Consider the following 18,356-nt stretch of genomic DNA (forward strand, 5'->3'; position numbering starts at 1 on the left):
GTATGGGTGTGAGTTTCTCAAGAGAGACTTTATACTCTTGCTCTCTTACTTCTGCGTTAGATGAGGGAGGCATCAATAAAGCTTTAAAGAGGTATAGCCCCACATTTTATACTATCAACTACACTGTCAGCATTAAAAGGAGCCAGGTGTGGGGCTGGGGAGATGGCTTACTGGTTAAGCGCTTGCCTGTGAAGCCCAAGGACCCTGGTTTGAGGCTTGATTCCCCAGGACCCACTTAAGCCAGATGCACAAGGTGGTGGATACATCTGGAGTTCCTTTGCAGTGGCTGGAGGCCTGGTGCGCCAATTTTCTATCTATCTGCCTCTTTCTCTCTCTGTCAGCTCTCAAAAAAATTTTAAAGAAAAGAAGAAGCCGGGTGTGGTGGCATATAACCTTTAATACTAGCCTGGGGTAAAAAGTCTAGAAGGAAATAGAGGGGGGCTTTGAGGGGGGAAGGAGGGGAGGGTGGGTTTTAAGGTAAGGTCTCACTCTAGCCAGGGTTTACCTGGAATTCATTGTGTAGTCTCAGGGTGGCCTTGAACTCAGTGATTTTCCTGCCTCTACCTCCCTAGTGCTGGGATTAAGGGTGTGAACCACCATGCCCAGATAGAGCACATTATTAAAACATTTTATTTGTTTATTTATTTGAGAGATAGAGAAAGAGGCAGATAGAGTGAATGTGTCTGTCTCTCTTCTATTTCTCTCTGCTTGCAAATAACAAATAAAAATATTTATTTATTAGAGAGTAAGTGAGAGAGAGGCAGATAGAGAATGTGTGTTTCAGGGTCTCTAGCCACTGCAAACGAACTCCAGACACATGCAGTACCTGGGTCCCTAAGCTTTGCAGGTAGCACCTTAACTGCTGAGCCATCTCTCCAGCCCTAAAAATATTTTTTAGAGCTGGGCGTGGTGGTCCATGCCTTTAATCCCAGCACTTGGGAGGCAGAGGTAGGAGGATTGCCATGAGTTTGAGGCCACCCTGAGACTACATAGTAAGTTCCAGGTCAGCCTGGGCTAGAGTGAGACCCTACCTTGAGAAACTATAAATAAATAAATAGGAATTCTAACCTGAAATTTTTAGGTTTATAATGAGATTAGTTCAGTCAGAAAAGAACAATGTGTATTGTGCTCAGGGCTTCTTCCTTCCCTGTGGGCTGTCTGATAAGGCTTGTGGTGAGCCCTCATTGTAGTTACTTTTGCATTGCCTGGACAAAGCACCAATGGGAAGAAAGGACTTATTTTTGACTTGCAGTCTCCAGGGGAAGCTCCATGATGAGTGGGAAGGTGGTAGAGCAGAGGCTGGACATCACCTTTTTTTGCCACAGCAAGTGACAACCAGCAGCAGGGAAGGGAGCCAAGTTTGGCAAAGGAGAGGTGGCTATTACATACCTAAGTCCACACTCCAAAACACCTCTCCAGCAAGGCTCCACATCCCAAATTACCATCAGCTGGTGATCAAGCATTCAAAATACATGAGTTTTGGGGGGACTACTAATTCAAACCACCATACTTGTGAAGTTAAGTATGATAGAGATAGGTAGCAAGTCACACAGATGTACTACAGCAGACAGAAGATGCTGAAATCTTATTTTATCCCACAGGCTGCCATAAGAAAAGAATTAAATGAATTTAAAAGCTCAGAGATGGAGGTTCATGAGGACAGCAAACATTTTACACGGTAAGATGTAAAGAATGCAAATACTAGGAGCTAAGTAAGACTTCCCCCAACAATCAAACATACCAAAGTTGTTTAGATATGAATAAATCTACTGACTTTATTAATAGCAGACTCAGAAAGCCTAGGATTACAGCAATTGGAAGTGTTACTCAGTTGATAGAGTGCTTGCCTAGCACACACATATCCCTGGGTTTGATGCACTCAGGAGATGCAGGCAGAAGGATCAGAAATGCAAAGTTTTCCTTAGATGTATAGCAAGTTTGAGGTTAGCCTAGGCTTCATGCATAGCGTTCAGTCTCCAGCACCATCACCATAAAAGATAAAATTAAAATAATAGCAAAATAGGGACTGCAGGTTTTGCCTGGTAGTAGAACATGAGCTTAGCATGTGACAAAGTCCTGGCACTTTAACGTCCTTAGCACCACTTAAATTTACAAAATAAAAAAATAGAAAACAGAACAAGACAGTTAAAGAGAAGCTAAAATTACATGTGATAGCAGGCATGATGGTGCATACCTTTAATCCCAACACTTGGGATGCAGAGGTAGAAGAATCACCACAGATCCAAGACCAGCCTGGGACTACAGAGTGAGGGCCAGGTCAGCCCGGGCTAGAGTGAGACTCTACCTCGAAAAAAACAAAACATTTGATCAAGAGTATTATTATTTTTATTTTTCAAACATATTAAGGAATAAGAAAGCTGTCTACATTATCTGGTAACTTGGTTCTTTTTTATCATCTTTTTTAGTTACCACCGTCCATGATGCTGAAGTTTAAGAAGAGACTAAATGACTACCCCCCAAAATGGGCTGTTTTGCTGCTTGTCTCCAAAGTGACTTATGGAGGGAACTTTAGCACTTCCCAGCACAGCCAGAGTTGCTCTGGGATCTGGTTCTGGGGTGAACAGCACTTCCATGAATGTAGCCTTTCACTGGAACAGATTTTCATGTGCTGCCCATAGGGCAAGAATGAATGCTCTGGCAATGCTTTTGAACTTTTTAACATTGCAGCATATTGGAGGGGTTTTCCCTAACCAGCCACCAAAGTTCTGAGCCTCTCGGAGGTTCTGAGTTTTACTGGCTGCACCTCACCCTTGCCCAAGATGCCTGCCTGTGCTGTGGCACAGTTTGCACCGCTGCCTTACCCGCCTGCCCTGCTTGTGAGACCTCTTTAGTGTGTAGGCACTAAAGTCCAGCTGTCAGACCCAGTTAGTGGTGGAAAAACCTGCTGGACGCCCCAGCCTTCTAGCCACAGGAGCCACAGGAGGTGTTTGGAACACACTGACATGTCAGTTGAAAGCATTGCACTATACCTCTTATATCACAGCAATATAGTCCTCCCTGGGTATGCAGGCCTCAGAGGAGGCTCAGGAGCTGACACGTCCCTCCTCTTTGGCACTTATCATCCTGATCCTCTTTTTTTTTTTTTTTGAGACAGAGTCTCACACTAGCTCAGGCTGACCTTTAATTCACCATGTATCCCAGAATGGCCACAAACACACCAGTCCTCCCGCTTCAGCCTTCTGAGTGCTGGGATTACAGTCATGAACCACTATGCCCAGTTTCATCCATTTTTTGAATGGCCTTACATAATAGTAGCTTACAGATATAAATTACATGGCCTGAGCTGCAACCAGAATCCAAAATCCAACTTGGTCTGATAAAAAAGCCATGCATACTTCCTATATAGAAGACCAAGGGAAGGGCCTTAATATCAATGCCAGCTTGGCAGAGAACTGACTCATGGATTAAATTTTATAGGCTGTTCTATTTTTGCTCTACCACATGATACTGTAAATCATTTCCACCAATAGATGCATCCTCTTTAGTAAAGCAGGGTTGTGCCACTCTGTGGGAGCAGTTGTGTGCTTTTAGCCCCACACTTTCAGCCAGAATCCCCGTGCCTCAGGGGATGCAGGGTGCTGGATAAGAATGGTCTTTAGAGTAGCATGAGGAAGAGACCTGACCATGGCCCACTATCCCTCACGTTGTCTCTCTATCTCTTTCTCTCTGCCATTTGCCCTGTCCTGCTGCACATTCCCTCTTCACTCCATTGCTGTCCTGCACACCCTCTCTGGCAGCCTCTTCCTTGCTTGTCTTTCCTTTTCTACACTGTAGCCAAAGCAGTTGGTGCCTGAGTCTTTACTCAGCTCCCACCCTACTTTATATTTGTAATATATCTTAGTATGATTTCTTAAAACTAAAGACTTGGTTACTTACCTTAAATTTCTATGAAAGTCATACAGCCTACATCACTGTTAAGTAGCTTCTCTTCAACTGTGTTGTTCTGTTTTTGTTTTTGGTGGTTTTTGTTGTTGTTGGTTCATTGGTTGGCTTTTTGTTTGTTTTATTCAAGGTAAGGTCTCTCTGTAGCCCAGGCTGGCCTCGAACTCTCAGCCATCCACCCACGTCAGCCTCTTGTGCTGGGATTAAAGGTGTGTGCCACCATGATGAGTTGTTTTGTCTTTTTGAGAAAGGGCTTCACCGTGTAGCCCAGGCTGGTCTGGAACTCGCTGTGTAGCCCAGGCTGGCCTTGACTTGTGATCCTCCTTCCTCATCCTCCCAAGTGCTGAGTTGACAAGTATAAGCCACCACTCCTGGCTTTTTCTTTACCTTAATACTTAGTAAACTGTTGTTTTACAGATTTCTTCTGTTTTATTTATTTCCTGCCTATACTCTTTCAGCAGGTTTTTCTGTTTTATGACATCATACTTACTAAATAACCATAATTTCAAGTTAAAGCAAAAAAAACAGAAGTGACCTTAAAGGGATAGTGTTTTCTCTGCAGAGGCAGAGGGGAGATTTGGATTTCTCAGATACTACCAGATGTTTTATGGCTATAGAATCAGGACTAGATCCATACCTCTTTAAAGCTCATTAACACTTGGGTTAACTGAAAGTCAATGAGGAGTCCATTAAGTGTGTAGAGATCTAGATGTAAGGTAGTGACATATTAACTGCTACCTGACTTCTAACTATTTTTTGTTTTGTTTTGTTGTGGTACTGAGGATTGAACCAAGGGCCTCACAGACCCTGACTTCCAACTGTTCTCTCTCATTGGTTTGGAGACTGCTTGGCTTATGCCTACATTCTCTGTGGCTAAGGTAACATTTTCTTTTGTGTGTGTTTTGTTTTTTGTTGTTGTTTTGTTTGAGATAGTCTCATGTAGTATAAGCTGGCCTCAAATTCACTGTGTAGCTGAGGACCTTAAACTCCTGATCCTCCTACTTCTATTTCCCAAGTGTTAAAATATTGCACCACCATGCCTGGCTCTGAGGTGACTTTTTTTTTTTTTTTAAGTTTTTTGAGATAGGGTCTCACTCTAGCCCAGGCTGACCTGGAATTCACTATGTATCTTAGAGTGGCTTTGGAACTCACAGTGATCCTCCTACCTCTGCCTCTGGAATGCTGGGATTAAAAGCGTGCACCACCACTCCCAGCTCTAAGGTGACATTTTCAATCTCTCACTCCCTTTCTTTCCCTTACTGTGCCAAGCTTGAGACAAAATTTGATATCCTGCTTGTCTAGTCTGTGTGTCATTAAGGGTTCTGGTTTCTCTTTCATCTCATTCTTTTGGCACATGATATTCTGAGGTGGAGTCTATTCAGTTGTTCATTTTGTTTTTCTGTATATACAACTAGATCTTGTGTTCTTTCTGTGTAAGTTGGAAGCTCACAATTGAATGTAAAGAAAGAATAAAAACCTAGGGTATTGTACTTCAAGATGTTTTCCATAGTATGTACAGAATCTTGTAATATAAATAATTACGTTGTATCAGTCTTTCCATCAGTTTTTTTAATATTTTTTTTTCCTTTTGTCCTGGAGAGATGGCTTAGTGCTCAAGGTGCTTGTCTTCAAAGCCAAAGGACCCAGGTTCGATTCCCCAGGACCCACGAAAGCCAGATGCACAAGGGGCCACACACATCTGGAGTCTGTTTGCAGTGGCTGGAGGCCCTGGCACATTCTCCCTGTCTCTCTTGCTACCTACCTATTTCTCTCTCATTCTCTTAAATAAATAAATAAAATTTTTTTAAATGTTTAAAATTTTTTTTCTTTTTCTTTTAAGCTCCAGATGCATTGCTACCTTGTGCATCTGACTTTTGTGGGTACTAGGGAATTGAACCTGGGTCCTTAGGATTTTCAGGCAAGTGCCTTAACTGCTAAGCCATCTCTGTAGCCACTAATATTTTTATTTGCTTATTTGAGAGAGAAACTGTAAGAGGCAGACAGAAAGAGCAAGAGAATGAATATGAATGAATGGGTACTTCAGAGCCTCCTGCTACTGCAGACAAACTTAAGACATGTGCCACTTTGTGCATCTGGCTTATGTGGGTACTGGGGAATCAAACCCAGACCATCAGGCTTTGCAAGCAAGTGCTTTTAACCAATGAGCCATCTCTCCACCCACCCCCCCCATCAATCTTAACTATTAAATATTTTAGAAGTTCAAAATACCAGAGAATCCCAGTACTTAGAAGGCCAAGGTAAGGAGAATTAATGGGAGTTTGAGGCTGACTTGAGACTACACAGTGAGTTTCTAGGTCAGGCTAGGCTAGAACGAGACTACCTCAGAAACAATATACCACAGAAATCTTGTGTGAAGTAAATATTTTTTTATTTTTATACTTTTTTAATGAGAGAACATTGGTATACCAGGGCATCTAGCCACTGAAGTCGAACTCCAGACACATGCACTGCCTTATGTGCATACATCACCTTGTACATCTGGGTTATGTGGTTTCTGGGCAATCAAACCTGGGTCTTTAGTCTTCACAGGCAAGCACCTGAAGTGCTAAGCCATCTCTCCAACCCTTTTATTTATTTATTTTTTCTTTTCAAAATTTTTTATTAACAACTTCCATGATTATAAAAAAAAATCCCATGGTCATACCCTCCCTCCCCCCACTTTCCCCTTTGGAACTCTATTCTGCCCATCTCAATCAGTCTCTCTCTTTTTTAAAAAAAATTTTTGTTCATTTTTATTTATTTGAGAGTGAGAGAGAGAGAGAAAGAGGCAGATACAGAGAGAGAGAGAGAGAGAGAGAGAATGGGCATGCCAGGGCTTCCAGCCACCGCAAACGAACTCCAGATGCGTGCACCCCCTTGTGTATCTGGCTAACGTGGGTCCTGGAGAATCAAGCCTCGAACTGGGGTCCTTAGGCTTCACAGGCAAGCGCTTAACCACTAAACCATCTCTCCAGCCCTTTTTTTTTATATCGTCTTTTCCTCCTATTATGATGGTCTTATATAGGTAGTGTCAGGCACTGTGAAGTCATGGATATCCATGCCATTTTGTGTCTGGGGGAGCATGTTATAAGGAGTCCTACCCTTCCTCTCACTCTTACATTCTTTCCACCACCTCTTCTGCAGTAGGCCCTCACCCTTGGAAGGTGTGATAGAGATATTGCAATGCTGAGCACTCCTGTCACTTCTTTCCAGCACCATGGTACCTTCTGAGTCATCCCAAGGTCACTGCCATCTGAAAAAGAGAAGATTCTCTACCAAAAGTGAGAGTAGCATTAATATAAGTGTATGAACATTAAGAGAAGTAATTACTGTGCAGTTTGATAAGCATAGTATATACATTTAGCCAGACAGCAACAGACGTTATACCCCTAGGGCTCATGATTACCCCTGTTTTTTTATAAATTTTTTTTTTTAATTTATTAGAGAGCGACATACAGAGAGAAAGACAGACAGAAGGAGAGAGAGAGAATGGGCGCGCCAGGGCTTCCAGCCTCTGCAAACGAACTCCAGACGCGTGCGCCCCCTTGTGCATCTGGCTAACATGGGACCTGGGGAACCGAGCCTCGAACTGGGGTCCTTAGGCTTCACAGGCAAGCGCTTAACCGCTAAGCCATCTCTCCAGCCCTTTTTAAAATTTTTTTTGGATGTTCAAGGTAGGGCCTTGTTCTAGCCCAGGCTAATCTGGAAATCACTATGTAGTGATGGTGCAGGCAGAGGTAGGAGGACTGCTGTGAGTTCAAGGCCACCTTGAGACTACATAGTGAGTTCCAGGTCAGCCTGGATGAGTGCAAGACATTACCTTAAAAACAAAAAAAAGCGGGGGGTGGGATGGGGAGATGGCTCAGAGGATAAAGTGAGTACCCACATAGAGCAAGATGTACTAAATAGCATATGCATCTGGACTATATGTGCAGTTGTAAGAGGCCGTGAATCACCCATACTCGTCTTCTTTTCTTTCTACTTTTCTCCCTTCTCACAAATAAATAAAAGAATAAATAAATGAATTTATAAATAAATAAATATTTTTTAGCTGGGCATGGTGGTGTACGCCTTTAATCCCTGCATTTGGGAGTCAGAGGTAGGAGAATAGCTGTGAGTTCGAGGCCAGCCTGAGACTACATAGTGAATTGCAGGTCAACCTTGGCTATAGCAATACCCTACCCAGGGAACGGGGGGAATACACACACACACACACACACACACACTTTTTAATTATTTGCAAGCAAAAAAAAGAAGAATGGGCACTCCAGGGCCTCTTGCCACTGCAGACAAACTCCAGATTCATTTGCCACTTTGTGTATCTGGCTTTATATGAGTACTGGGGAGTCAGACCTAGGCCATCAGGCTTTGCAAACACCTTTAACTGCAAGCCACTCTCCATTCCAAGGCAGTGTCTGTTATTCACCACTGCATACACCAGGCTAACTGGCCTACAAGTTCCTGGGATTCTACTGCCTCTTTTGATTTAATTTTTTGTTTGTTTGTTTTTGTTTTGTTTTTCGAGGTAGGTTCTCACTCTAGCCCAGGCTGACCTAATGGCAATCCTCCTATCTCTGCCTCCCCAGTGCTGGGATTAAAGGCATGTGCCACCACGCCCGGCTAATATTTTTATTTTGTTTACATATTTGAGAGAGAAAGAGGCAGATAGAGAATGGGTGTGCCAAGGCCTCTGGCCACTGCAAATGAACTCCAGATGCATGCACCACCTTATGAGGCTTATGCTGGTCTTGGGGAATGGAACCTGGGTCCCTAGACTTCACAGGCAAACACCGTAACTGCTAAACCATCTCTGCATCCCTCTACCTTTTACCATGCTGTAGAAGAACAGTTGCTTACTACCATGGCTTTACCTAGGTTCTGGTTATTCAATCTTAGGTGTCATGCTTGTGTAGAAAACTTACTTCCTAAGCCATCTCACCAGCTCCACCTTATTTTTATTTTTAATTTTTTTTGTTTATTTTTATTTATTTATTTGAGAGAGAGAAAGGCAGGCAGGCAGAGAGAGAGAGAGAGAATGGGCGCGCCAGGGCCTCCAGCTGCAAACGAGCTCCAGACGCGTGCGCCCCTTGTGCATATGGCTAACGTGGGTCCTGGGGAATCGAGCCTCAAACTGGGGTCCACAGGCTTCACCAGCAAGCGCTTAACCGCTAAGCCATCTCTCCAGCCCATTATTTTTATTTTATTTTTTAATGACAGAGAAAGAGGGAGAGAGAGAGAAAGAGAATTGGTACTGCCAGGGCCTCCAGCCACTACAAACGATCCCCAGACGTGTGCACCCCCTGTGCATCTGGCTAACGTGGGTCCTGGGGAACTGAACCTAGGTCCTTTGGCTTTGCAGGCAAACACCTTAACCACTAAGCCATCCCTCCAGCCCTAGTTTTATTGTTTTAGATAGGGTTGTTCAGTGGCCTGGAACCCTCTAAGCAGGCTTCACTGAATGACTAGCAAACCCTAGAGATCTGCCCGTGTCTACCTCCCTCGTGCTGGGGGTACAGGCCCCTACCATCATTCCTGGCTTTTTGCATTGGTTTCCAACCCTGTTTGTTTTTCAGTGGTGGAGATTGAACCCAGGGCCTAGTGCATGCTGTGCAAATTACTACTGACCTGCATCTATTCATTTATTTTTACTTTTTTTTTTTAAAGTTTTTTTCAGGTAGGGTTTCACTGTAGCTCAGGCTGAGCTGGAATTTACTATGTAGTCTCAGGGAAACCTTGAACTCATGGCAGTCCTCCTTCCTCTGCCTCCCAGGTGCTGGGATTAAAGGCATGCGCCACCACATCCAGCTTGTTTATTTTTCAATACTTTACCTGTATGTATGTACGTGCTTCATCCTTCTTTGAGACAAGGTCTCTTGCCACTGCAAATGAGCCTGGCCCATGAGTGGTTTTATGTGGGTGTTGAGGAATTGAACTCAGGCTGCACCTCAGACAGCAGGCTTTATAAGCAAACACCCTTAAAACTGCTGAGCCCCCTCTCCAGCCCCACCACCTTTTTAGAGTTTAGGGTTTTTTGTTGTTACATGGTGGTGGTGGTTTGTTTTTTTTTAAAGCAGTCTCACTCTAGACAAAACTGACCTGTATTTATTTTTAGTTTACTTTATTCCAGAAGATTAAAGCAACTTAAAAATGACACCTCCCAGGTGTGGTGGTGCACGCCTTTAATCCCAACACTTGGGAGGCACAGGTAGGAGAATTATAGTGAATTCAAGGTCAGCCTGGGCTAGATAAGAGCCTATCTCAAAAAAAAAAAAAAAAAAAAAAAAGCCGGGCGTGGTGGCGCATGCCTTTAATCCCAGCACTCGGGAGGCAGAGGTAGGAGGATTGCCATGAGTTCAAGGCCACCCTGAGATGACAGAGTTAATTCCAGGTCAGCCTGGACCAGAGTGAGACTACCTCGAAAAAAAGAAAAAAAAGAAAAGAAAAAGAAAACAAAGCCAGGTATGGTGACACATGCCTCTAATCCCAGCACTTGGGAGGTAAAGGTAAGAGAATCGCTGTGAGTTCAAGACCAGCCTGAGACTACATAGTGAATTCCAGGTCAGCCTGGGCTAGAGTGAAACCCCTACCTTGATAAAAAATATATATATATATTATACCCAAAGGTTGGACAGATGGCATAGCAGTTAAGGCGCTTGCCTGCAAAGCCTAAGGACCTAGGTTCAATTCCCCAGAACTCATGTAAGCCAGATGCACATGGTGGTACATGCATCTGGAGTTACTTGCAATGGTTGGAAGCCCTGGCATACCCATGCTGTCTTCTCGCTCTCTGTTCTCCTTATTCTTGCTCTCATAAATATAAATAAAGATCAAAAGCATGAATTAAACGTTCTGGCCAACTGCCATCCATCATACCACCATCATGTATACAAGTTATGTGCAGCCCATCAAGCTCTTTAGGGCTGCCAAAGTGCTGGGCAGGACCGGTTCGCAGGGACAGTGCACTCAGGTGTGTGTGGAATTTATGGACGACACAAGCCGCTCCATCATCTGCTATGTAAAAGGCCCTTTGTGCAAAGAAGATGTGCTCACCCTCTTGGAGTCAGAGAGAGAGGCACAGAGATAGCACTGAACTTGTTGTAGCCTGGATCTACCATTTGGCCCTCAAGATGGCCTGTGACTGTTAAATAAAGCATTAACTGATAAAAGAAAACATGAGTTAAAAGTGATACCCAAAGAATCTGGGAAGATTGCTCAGTGGTTAACGATACTTGCTTGCAAAACCTGGCTTCAGTCTGGATGGATAGCAGTTGCAGCAGCAAGAGACCACCCACACACAAACAAATAAAATGATACCCAAGATATTGCTAGTAACCTTAAATGAAAATAGATAAAAGAGATGGCATTATAATAATAGTAAGTCTAGCCAGAGGTGAGAGCAAATCACACTGTATGTGTCTGTGCATTGATATAAAAACCGTGAGGCTGCATTGCATTTGGAGGTACACACCTTTAATCCCAGCACTCAGGAATCAAAGATAGGAGGATCACTGAATTTGGGGCCAGCCTGAGACCATAAAATGAATTCCAGGTCAGCCTGGGCTACAGTGAGACCCTACCTCAAAAAAAAAAAAAAGGCTGGAGTGTGACTGTGCAAATGAGAGCCTGTGATTCTCCGACTATTCCAGTTTGCTGGTCATGGCCACAGACATCTTTAACCCCAGTCTTGCAGGAGACAGAGACTACAGAATTGCTGGGACTTTCTTGTCAAAAAGCAAAACAAGTCCAGGCTTGGTAGTGCACACCAATAATCCCAGCACTCAGGATGCAGAGTTTACACTGTGAATTGGAGGCCACCCCGAGGCTACATAGTAAATTCCAGATTAGCCATGAAAAAACAAAATGAAAATAAGTAAAAAACAGTAGCTCTTGGTTAAGTGACAAACTCCATCTCAAGGAAATGGGGATGAATGAAAACAGGATACCCAGTGTTCTTCACTGGCCTTGGCACACATGCACACAGAATACATGCATCTGTACACATGTATACACTATACACATATCATCATACAACACTACATATAACATACAGTACCAACAAAAAAAAGACAATTGCTTCTCAGCCTTTTCGCTAAGATCAAGTGTAAAAAAAAAAAAGATGACAAGTCTAGGAATGTAGCTCAGTTGGTAGAAGATTTACATACATAATGCTTTCGAGGCCAGCCTGGGATACATGAGATCTTGTCCCACAAAACAAAAAAAGCAGGCCGGGGGGCTGGAAAGATGGCTTAGTGTCTACAAAGTCAAAGAACCCAGGTTCAGGGCTAGAGAGATGGTTTAGTGGTTAAGGCACTTACCTGCAAAGCCAAAGGACCCAGGTTTGACCCCACCAGGACCTACATAAGCCAGATGCACAAGGTAGCACATGTGTTGAGTTCGTTTTCAGTGGCTGGAAGACCTGGAGCACCTATTCTCTTTCTCTCAAATAAATATTAAAAAAAAAAAAAAAAAAAAGGCCTGGTGTGGGCGCACACCTCTAATCCCAGCAGAGGTAGGAGGGTCACCGTGAGTGAGTTCAAGTCCACCCCGAGACTACATAAAGAATTCTAGGTCAACCTGGACTAGAGTGAAACCGTACCTCAAAAAAAAAAAAAAAAAGAAAAGAAAAGATAAAAAACTCAGGTTCAATTCCTCAGGGGCCCACATAGGCCAGATGCACAAGGTGGCGCATGGGTCTGGAGTTTGTTTGCTATGGCTAGAGGCCCTGGCATGCCCATTCTCATTTCTCTCTATCTGTGTCTTTCTCCCCTGTCTCTCTTTGAAATAAATAATAAGCTGGGCATGGTGGCTCACAGCTTTAATCCTAGCACTCAGGAATCAGAGGTAGGAGGATCGCTGTGAGTTCGAGGCCGGGCTGAGACTACATAGTGAATTCCAGGTCATCCTTGATTAGAGGGAGACCTTACCTCAAAAAAAAATAAACAAAAGTAAAAGTTAAAAATAATTTTTTTAATTGCAGAAAGGAGAGCCTTCTGTCCTGCAAATTCCCTGTGTCAGGCATTGCACTTGACCTGTTTAGCCCACATCTTTAGGTAAATGAGATTATATTCCTTTTACCAAGAGAGAAACACACAGATGAAGAATGGCTCAGCCATTAAAGGCACTTGTCCTCACAGCCTGAGGGCACCAGGCCTGGTAGCCCAGGCCTTTAATCCCAGCACTCTAGAGGCTGAGATAGGAGGATCACCAGTTCAAGGTTAGTCTGGGCTACAGTAAGTTCCAGGTCAACCTGGCTAGAGTGGGACCCTGTCTCAAAGCAAAAGAATACAAAAAAGCCTTAAAAAAAAAAAAAAAAAAAAAAAAGCCTGGCAGGCTGAATCAGGGTTCAGTTCCCCAGTATCCATCACAAAGTGTGGCAAATGGGCTGGGGAGATGGCTGAGTGGTTAAAGGAGCCTGGTTGCAAAGCATTACTGCCTAGGTGCAATTCCTCAGTACCTACATAAATGGGCACAAAGCAACTCATGCATCTGGAGTTTGTTTGCTGTGACAAGAGGCCCTGGTACACCTATTCTTATTCTGTTTCTCCTCTCTTAGAAAGGAAAAGAAAAAATGAAAAGATTACCTCAGTGGCAAATGCTTTTGGAGTTGGTTTGCACGGGACAAGGCCCTCGAGTGCTCATATGCTCATTCATATCCTCTCTCACTTTGTCCTCTCATTTGGGCTGTCTTCACAAAGGACAATAGATGCTTCCTTTCTGGCAAGCAGCCCAGTTTCAGTCCAGGTAGCCTCAGCAGTGACTCACTTTGTTCTTGTCACTTCAGAGCCACCCTGTTTAGTACATGGTTTTAATCCTTTACAAACGGGTTAAAAGAAACCCTGAGTCAGAACTCATGTCATCGGAATCCCCTCTGCTCCTGGAGTACTACTGCCCAAATTATTAAACCCCAAATTGCTATTGTTCTTTTGGAGTTAAGCTGTGTCCAGTGGCAATTTTAAAGTGTGCAAAAGATAGTGTTTGCTGAAACAGTGAGTTAGATTTGAGTCTTTGTCAGTGAAGATGCTACAGGAAAGAGGTCTAGAAAACCACAGTCAGAAAGGGCAGGTCCACTGGATACTAGATAGTCTAGGTTTTTTTTTTCTTTAAATATGTATTTTTTGTTCATTTTTATTTATTTATTTGAGAGTGACAGACAGAGAGAAAGAGGCAAAGAAAGAAAAACAGAATGGGGCCTCCAGCCACTGTAAACAGACTCTAGATGTGTTTGCCCCTTGTGCATCTGGCCAATGTGGGTCCTGGGGAATCGAGCCTCGAACTGGGGTCCTTAGGCTTCACAGGCAAGCGCTTAACCACTAAGTCATCTCTTCAGCCCTAGAAAGTTTTTTGTCGTTGTTTCAAGAATGGTCTCACTCTAGCCCTAGTGACCTGGAACCCACTCTGTACCCCCAGGCTGGTTTCTAGTTCATGGAAATCCTCCTACCTCAGCCTCTGGAATGCTGGGATTAAAGGTGTGTGCCACCACACTGCCCTAGAAATCTTACCAAAGACAAGAATGTAAAAAGAAAAAAGCTCCCCATTTAAGCCAGGCATGGTGGTGCACACCTTTAATCCCAGAACTCGGGAGGCAGACATAGGAGGATCGCTGTGAGTTTGAGGCCATTCTGGTGAATTCCAGGTCAGCCTGGAAAACCAAAAAAAAAGAAAAAAAGCTCTCCATTTGCCGAGGCACTTCTGTTTTTCCTCTGTTCATACTTTATTTTTTTTAGGTTCTTTCCTAAATTTTTTTGGTGTTCCTTTCTTTATTTTTTCTTTGGCTTTTGGTGATAGGGTTTAACTCTAGTCCAGGCTGACCTGGAATTCACTATGTAGTCTCAGGCTGGCCTCAAACTCATGACGATCCTCCTACCTCTGCCTCCCTAGTGCTGGGATTAAAGGCATGCACCACCACACCTGGCCTTTGTTTCTTTTTGAGGTAGGATCTCACTCTCCAAAAAGACCTAGAATTCACTATGTATTCATGTGGTCTCAGGGTAGCCTCGAACTCATGGAGAGCCTCTTACCTCTGCCTCGCCCAGCCTCACCACCATATATGTATGTATATGTTATATATGTGTGTATGTGTGTTTATAGGTACACTGTTGTTTTTTTCTTAATTATTTTTTAGGACTGGCAAGATAGTTATTGCTAGTATAGCTCGAGGTTACCCTCTACCTCAGTCTCCCTAATGCCGAGATTAAACACATACAACACCACGCGGTGCTAAGGGATTTTTAATTTTAGCCAATATTAGGATTTCTGTTCCTGCCTTTATCAACTGTTTCTTCCACGTACTACAGGACAGATTCAGTGTCTTGAAACTTTTCACAATTCGCTAGACATCCTTTCTTATTTCACATACTTATCCAAATGTGTTGTTTGTTTTCCGAAATAGGTTCTCACTCTAGCCCAGGCTGAACCTGGAATTCACTATGTAGTCTCAGGGTGGCGATTCTCCTACCTCTGCCTCCCCAATAGTAGGATTAAAGGCGTGCGCCACCACACCCGGCCCAAAGGGGGTTTTTGTTTCCTGTTTTTCGAGGTAGTGTCTCACACTAGCCCAGGATGACCTAGAATTTACTCTGTAGTCCCAGGCGGGCCTCGAATTTACAGCGATTGTCCTACCTCTGCCTCCCAAGTGCTGGGATTAAAGGGGTGCGCCACCACGCCTGGCTGCAAAGGTGGTTTTGTCGGTTATCTAAAAGTAGCTAGAGGTTGTACAACGCCGGTTCAGAGGAAAATTTACCAGTAAGAATTTATCCAAGCCGGACATCCTGGCGCAGATCTTTAATCCCTGCATTCCGGAGGCTGAGGTAGGAGTATCACTGTGAGTTCGAGGCCAGCCTTGGACTACAGTCTTAATTCCAGATCAGCCTGAGCTAAAGTGAGACCCTGCCTCGAAAAAAAACAAACGGGAATTTATGTACCAAAATTTATTTCTGCAATTAGCACAGCTGCAGTAAGATCCCGCAGGAAGACTGTATTATCGCGAGACTTTTCTAATCGGGAGTAGGCGGGGTTCAACCTATGTGAGTCCCAGGAGCCTTAGCGACTTTCCAATTATTGCGAGTGTTGTTGCGCAGGCGCAGTGTACAATCTCGGGCTTCCGGCTGCTTCTAAGGTATAAATATGGCCGCTTCGGTAGTCTTCGGTCTTTTCGGAGAAGTTTTCTGCTGGTCGCTGCTTGTTCGCTGTGGTGAGTCACTGTTCCTCCCTGGATCTGAATCTTCCGGAGTCCGCCGCCAGGCATCCCTGGCTGTAGTCCCATGGAAAGTGGTCGTTGCCATGGCCCTGTGCCCTTGGTGTTAGCTTTGCGCTGGGCCCTGTGGCCACCACGCCCGCTCCTGCGCTGCTTGCCGGGCACGTGGACCCGAGCCGGGCTTAAACCGCTCGGGTGTCTCCTTAACTCCCACCATTATCGTTATAATGAAGCGTGACTTCCAGGCTTGACCTGGTGTTGAGTTTTAAGATGCTCGAACCTTCTCCATGAATGGGAAGGCTGTTTTTCTCGGCACGCTTTTAATCCCAGCACTCGGGAGGCAGAGCTAGGAGGATAGCTGTGACGAAGCCATCCTGGGACTACAGAGTGAGTTCCAGGTCAGCTTGGGCCAGACAGAGAGACCCTACCTCGGAAAGAAAAGAATAGAAAATGTCTACTGTGAAGCGTCCTTGCATAGGCGCTTAACTAGGCGACGTCCTAACTATTGAGACTTTTCTGTGAATTTATAATGTCTGTCCAACGTGGATATCTCGGGAGTTCACTCTCCCCGGGCTCTGTCCAAGTGGCGTAGGGGAGCACAGGGCTCTGCCCTAGGATGTACAGTCCCTTTCCACAACGTTGGAGATGAAGCTGGGCCTTGAGTCTGCGCCTGCATATTCCTACGACTTCTCAGTCCTGTGGACCATGACTGAGGAGATAAACCATGCAGGAAACAATTATATCACCCGTTCTTTGTGTCGTACGTGATTAAGAAGAAATTGCCTTGGCTTCAAACTACTGATCTATTTTAAAATCGATCTTTTGCAGAATTTGTTTCCTACTTCAAGTAACTTCATTAAGGTAAGTAGAACGCACTGAAGTGGTATTTAGCTTAGCAGAATGCTGCTTAGGTGATCCTTGTCAGCAATTTTTGAATATTGAGCCATTGTGAGCAGGAAATATTTTTGTGTATTTTGTGGGGACATTGATATGCATTCGTTGTGTGCTCGTGGTTAGTGAGATCTTACTCCACCTCTAATCCAGGCTGGCTGCAAATTCATGATGACCTTCCTACCTGGAGTGTTGACATTGAAGCCGTGCACCACTTCCCCTATATTTTACCATAAGCAATAAAGAGCTTGGTTTTGTGTGTTCTTGTGTTTGCATATTATATGCTACATTATAGTATATACAACTCTTGCAGTAAATGTAAGCAGAGATTAGCTTGAAAGTGATTGACACTCTGAGCTCTCTTTGTTAAATGTTAGTTAATGGTGAAGTATTCCAACGTGGATATCCTGGGAGGTCACTCTCCCCAGGCTCTATCCTGGTGGCGTAGGGGAGCACAGGGCTCTGCCTTATGATGTACAGTCCCTTTCCACGACGTTGGAGATGAAGCTGGGCCTTGAGTCTGCGCCTGCATATTCCTACGGCTTCTCAGAGTCCTGTGGACCATGACTGAGGAGATAAACCATGCAGGAAACATTATCACCCATGTTACTATACTGAGTCTTAGTTTAAGTGCTTGCTAGTCTTAACAGAGTTCTTATTTTCGTTCAGGAAAGAAGAGGAGCCAAACATGACTTGTGACAACTAACTACATGCTTGCCTTGGGGTCTTTTAAATTAGAGCTGGTAATGTTTTGTGGGTTTTGACCTTTGGGCTTTATTTCATTTTGTGCAATACTAGGGATGGAACACAGCTTTTGAAGTATGAATTTGAAGCCCTTTGGCACATTTGCAGCACCAAGTGTGTCTGCCTCTCCTTTGTTACTTAGGAGCAGTAGATGTGGCTTGGTTGGTAAACATTAACCCATAAAAGATTGGGTTTGAACTCCAGCCCTCTGGAATCCTCCCTAAAAGTTCAAGTCCATCAAATCAGTTTCTTTGGAACTTCTGTAAATGTATAGTGCTTAATGGATAAATCTGTGATCAAACATGAATTAAAATAAAGATGAACAAACTTGTCTGTTTCCTTTCTTATGTGGAAATGTGGGAATTCGTATATTGGTTCAGTAAAAACTTGCCTAAATCTCCTTCAGTCCCAAGGCCTGTGCAGTAAGGCCCTTGCTATAACTGAAATAGGTGGATTCTCTTAGTGGGCTGAGCTGGTGGACATGTGCACCTCTCTGACAGGCACAAACCTAAAACTCAAAATAGTTCATGCATAGGTCATAATAGCTTTGTCCAGCCCATTAACTGGCAACCTGGACTGTAAAGTCAAAACTCTGAAGGATGGGGACTTGCAAGCATCTAAAAGG

At 44.0% G+C, this 18,356-nt stretch overlaps 2 protein-coding genes, 1 long non-coding RNA gene and 2 other non-coding genes across 8 annotated transcripts in view; all 5 read left to right on the forward strand.

Annotated features, from left to right (window-relative positions):
• Phactr4 (phosphatase and actin regulator 4) overlaps window positions 1-4,082 on the forward strand; it is a 107,499-nt gene extending 103,417 nt beyond the window's left edge. For all 4 annotated transcript variants that reach the window (XM_045150375.1, XM_045150374.1, XM_045150376.1 and 1 more), the window contains 2 exons: window positions 1,602-1,678; window positions 2,427-4,082. In XM_045150375.1, coding sequence (XP_045006310.1) covers window positions 1,602-1,678; window positions 2,427-2,442 — 93 coding nt within the window. In that variant the 3' untranslated portion in view covers window positions 2,443-4,082. The remainder of the gene's footprint in view (window positions 1-1,601; window positions 1,679-2,426) is intronic.
• Window positions 4,083-4,166: 84 nt separating this feature from the next.
• On the forward strand, window positions 4,167-18,062 carry LOC123460881. Its single transcript, XR_006637264.1, has 4 exons — window positions 4,167-4,781; window positions 15,981-16,093; window positions 16,925-16,957; window positions 17,657-18,062. It is a non-coding gene; the product is annotated as an uncharacterized LOC123460881 (long non-coding RNA).
• On the forward strand, window positions 10,588-11,074 carry LOC101603273 (40S ribosomal protein S28-like). Its single transcript, XM_045151021.1, has one exon. The coding sequence runs from the start codon at window positions 10,784-10,786 to the stop codon at window positions 10,985-10,987; it is 204 nt and encodes a 67-aa protein (XP_045006956.1). The 5' UTR covers window positions 10,588-10,783; the 3' UTR covers window positions 10,988-11,074.
• On the forward strand, window positions 16,634-16,835 carry LOC123461248. Its single transcript, XR_006637537.1, has one exon. It is a non-coding gene; the product is annotated as a small nucleolar RNA SNORA73 family (small nucleolar RNA).
• LOC123461247 lies at window positions 17,381-17,584 on the forward strand. Its single transcript, XR_006637536.1, has one exon. It is a non-coding gene; the product is annotated as a small nucleolar RNA SNORA73 family (small nucleolar RNA).
• Window positions 18,063-18,356: the final 294 nt, after the last annotated feature.

This window comes from Jaculus jaculus, chromosome 5, assembly GCF_020740685.1.
Source record: "Jaculus jaculus isolate mJacJac1 chromosome 5, mJacJac1.mat.Y.cur, whole genome shotgun sequence".
Lineage (NCBI taxonomy): Eukaryota > Metazoa > Chordata > Mammalia > Rodentia > Dipodidae > Jaculus > Jaculus jaculus.

Excerpts from the sequence above, each read along its gene's own strand:
- LOC101603273 (XM_045151021.1), top strand. The coding sequence starts at position 10,784 with ATGTATACAAGTTATGTGCAGCCCATCAAGCTCTTTAGGGCTGCCAAA.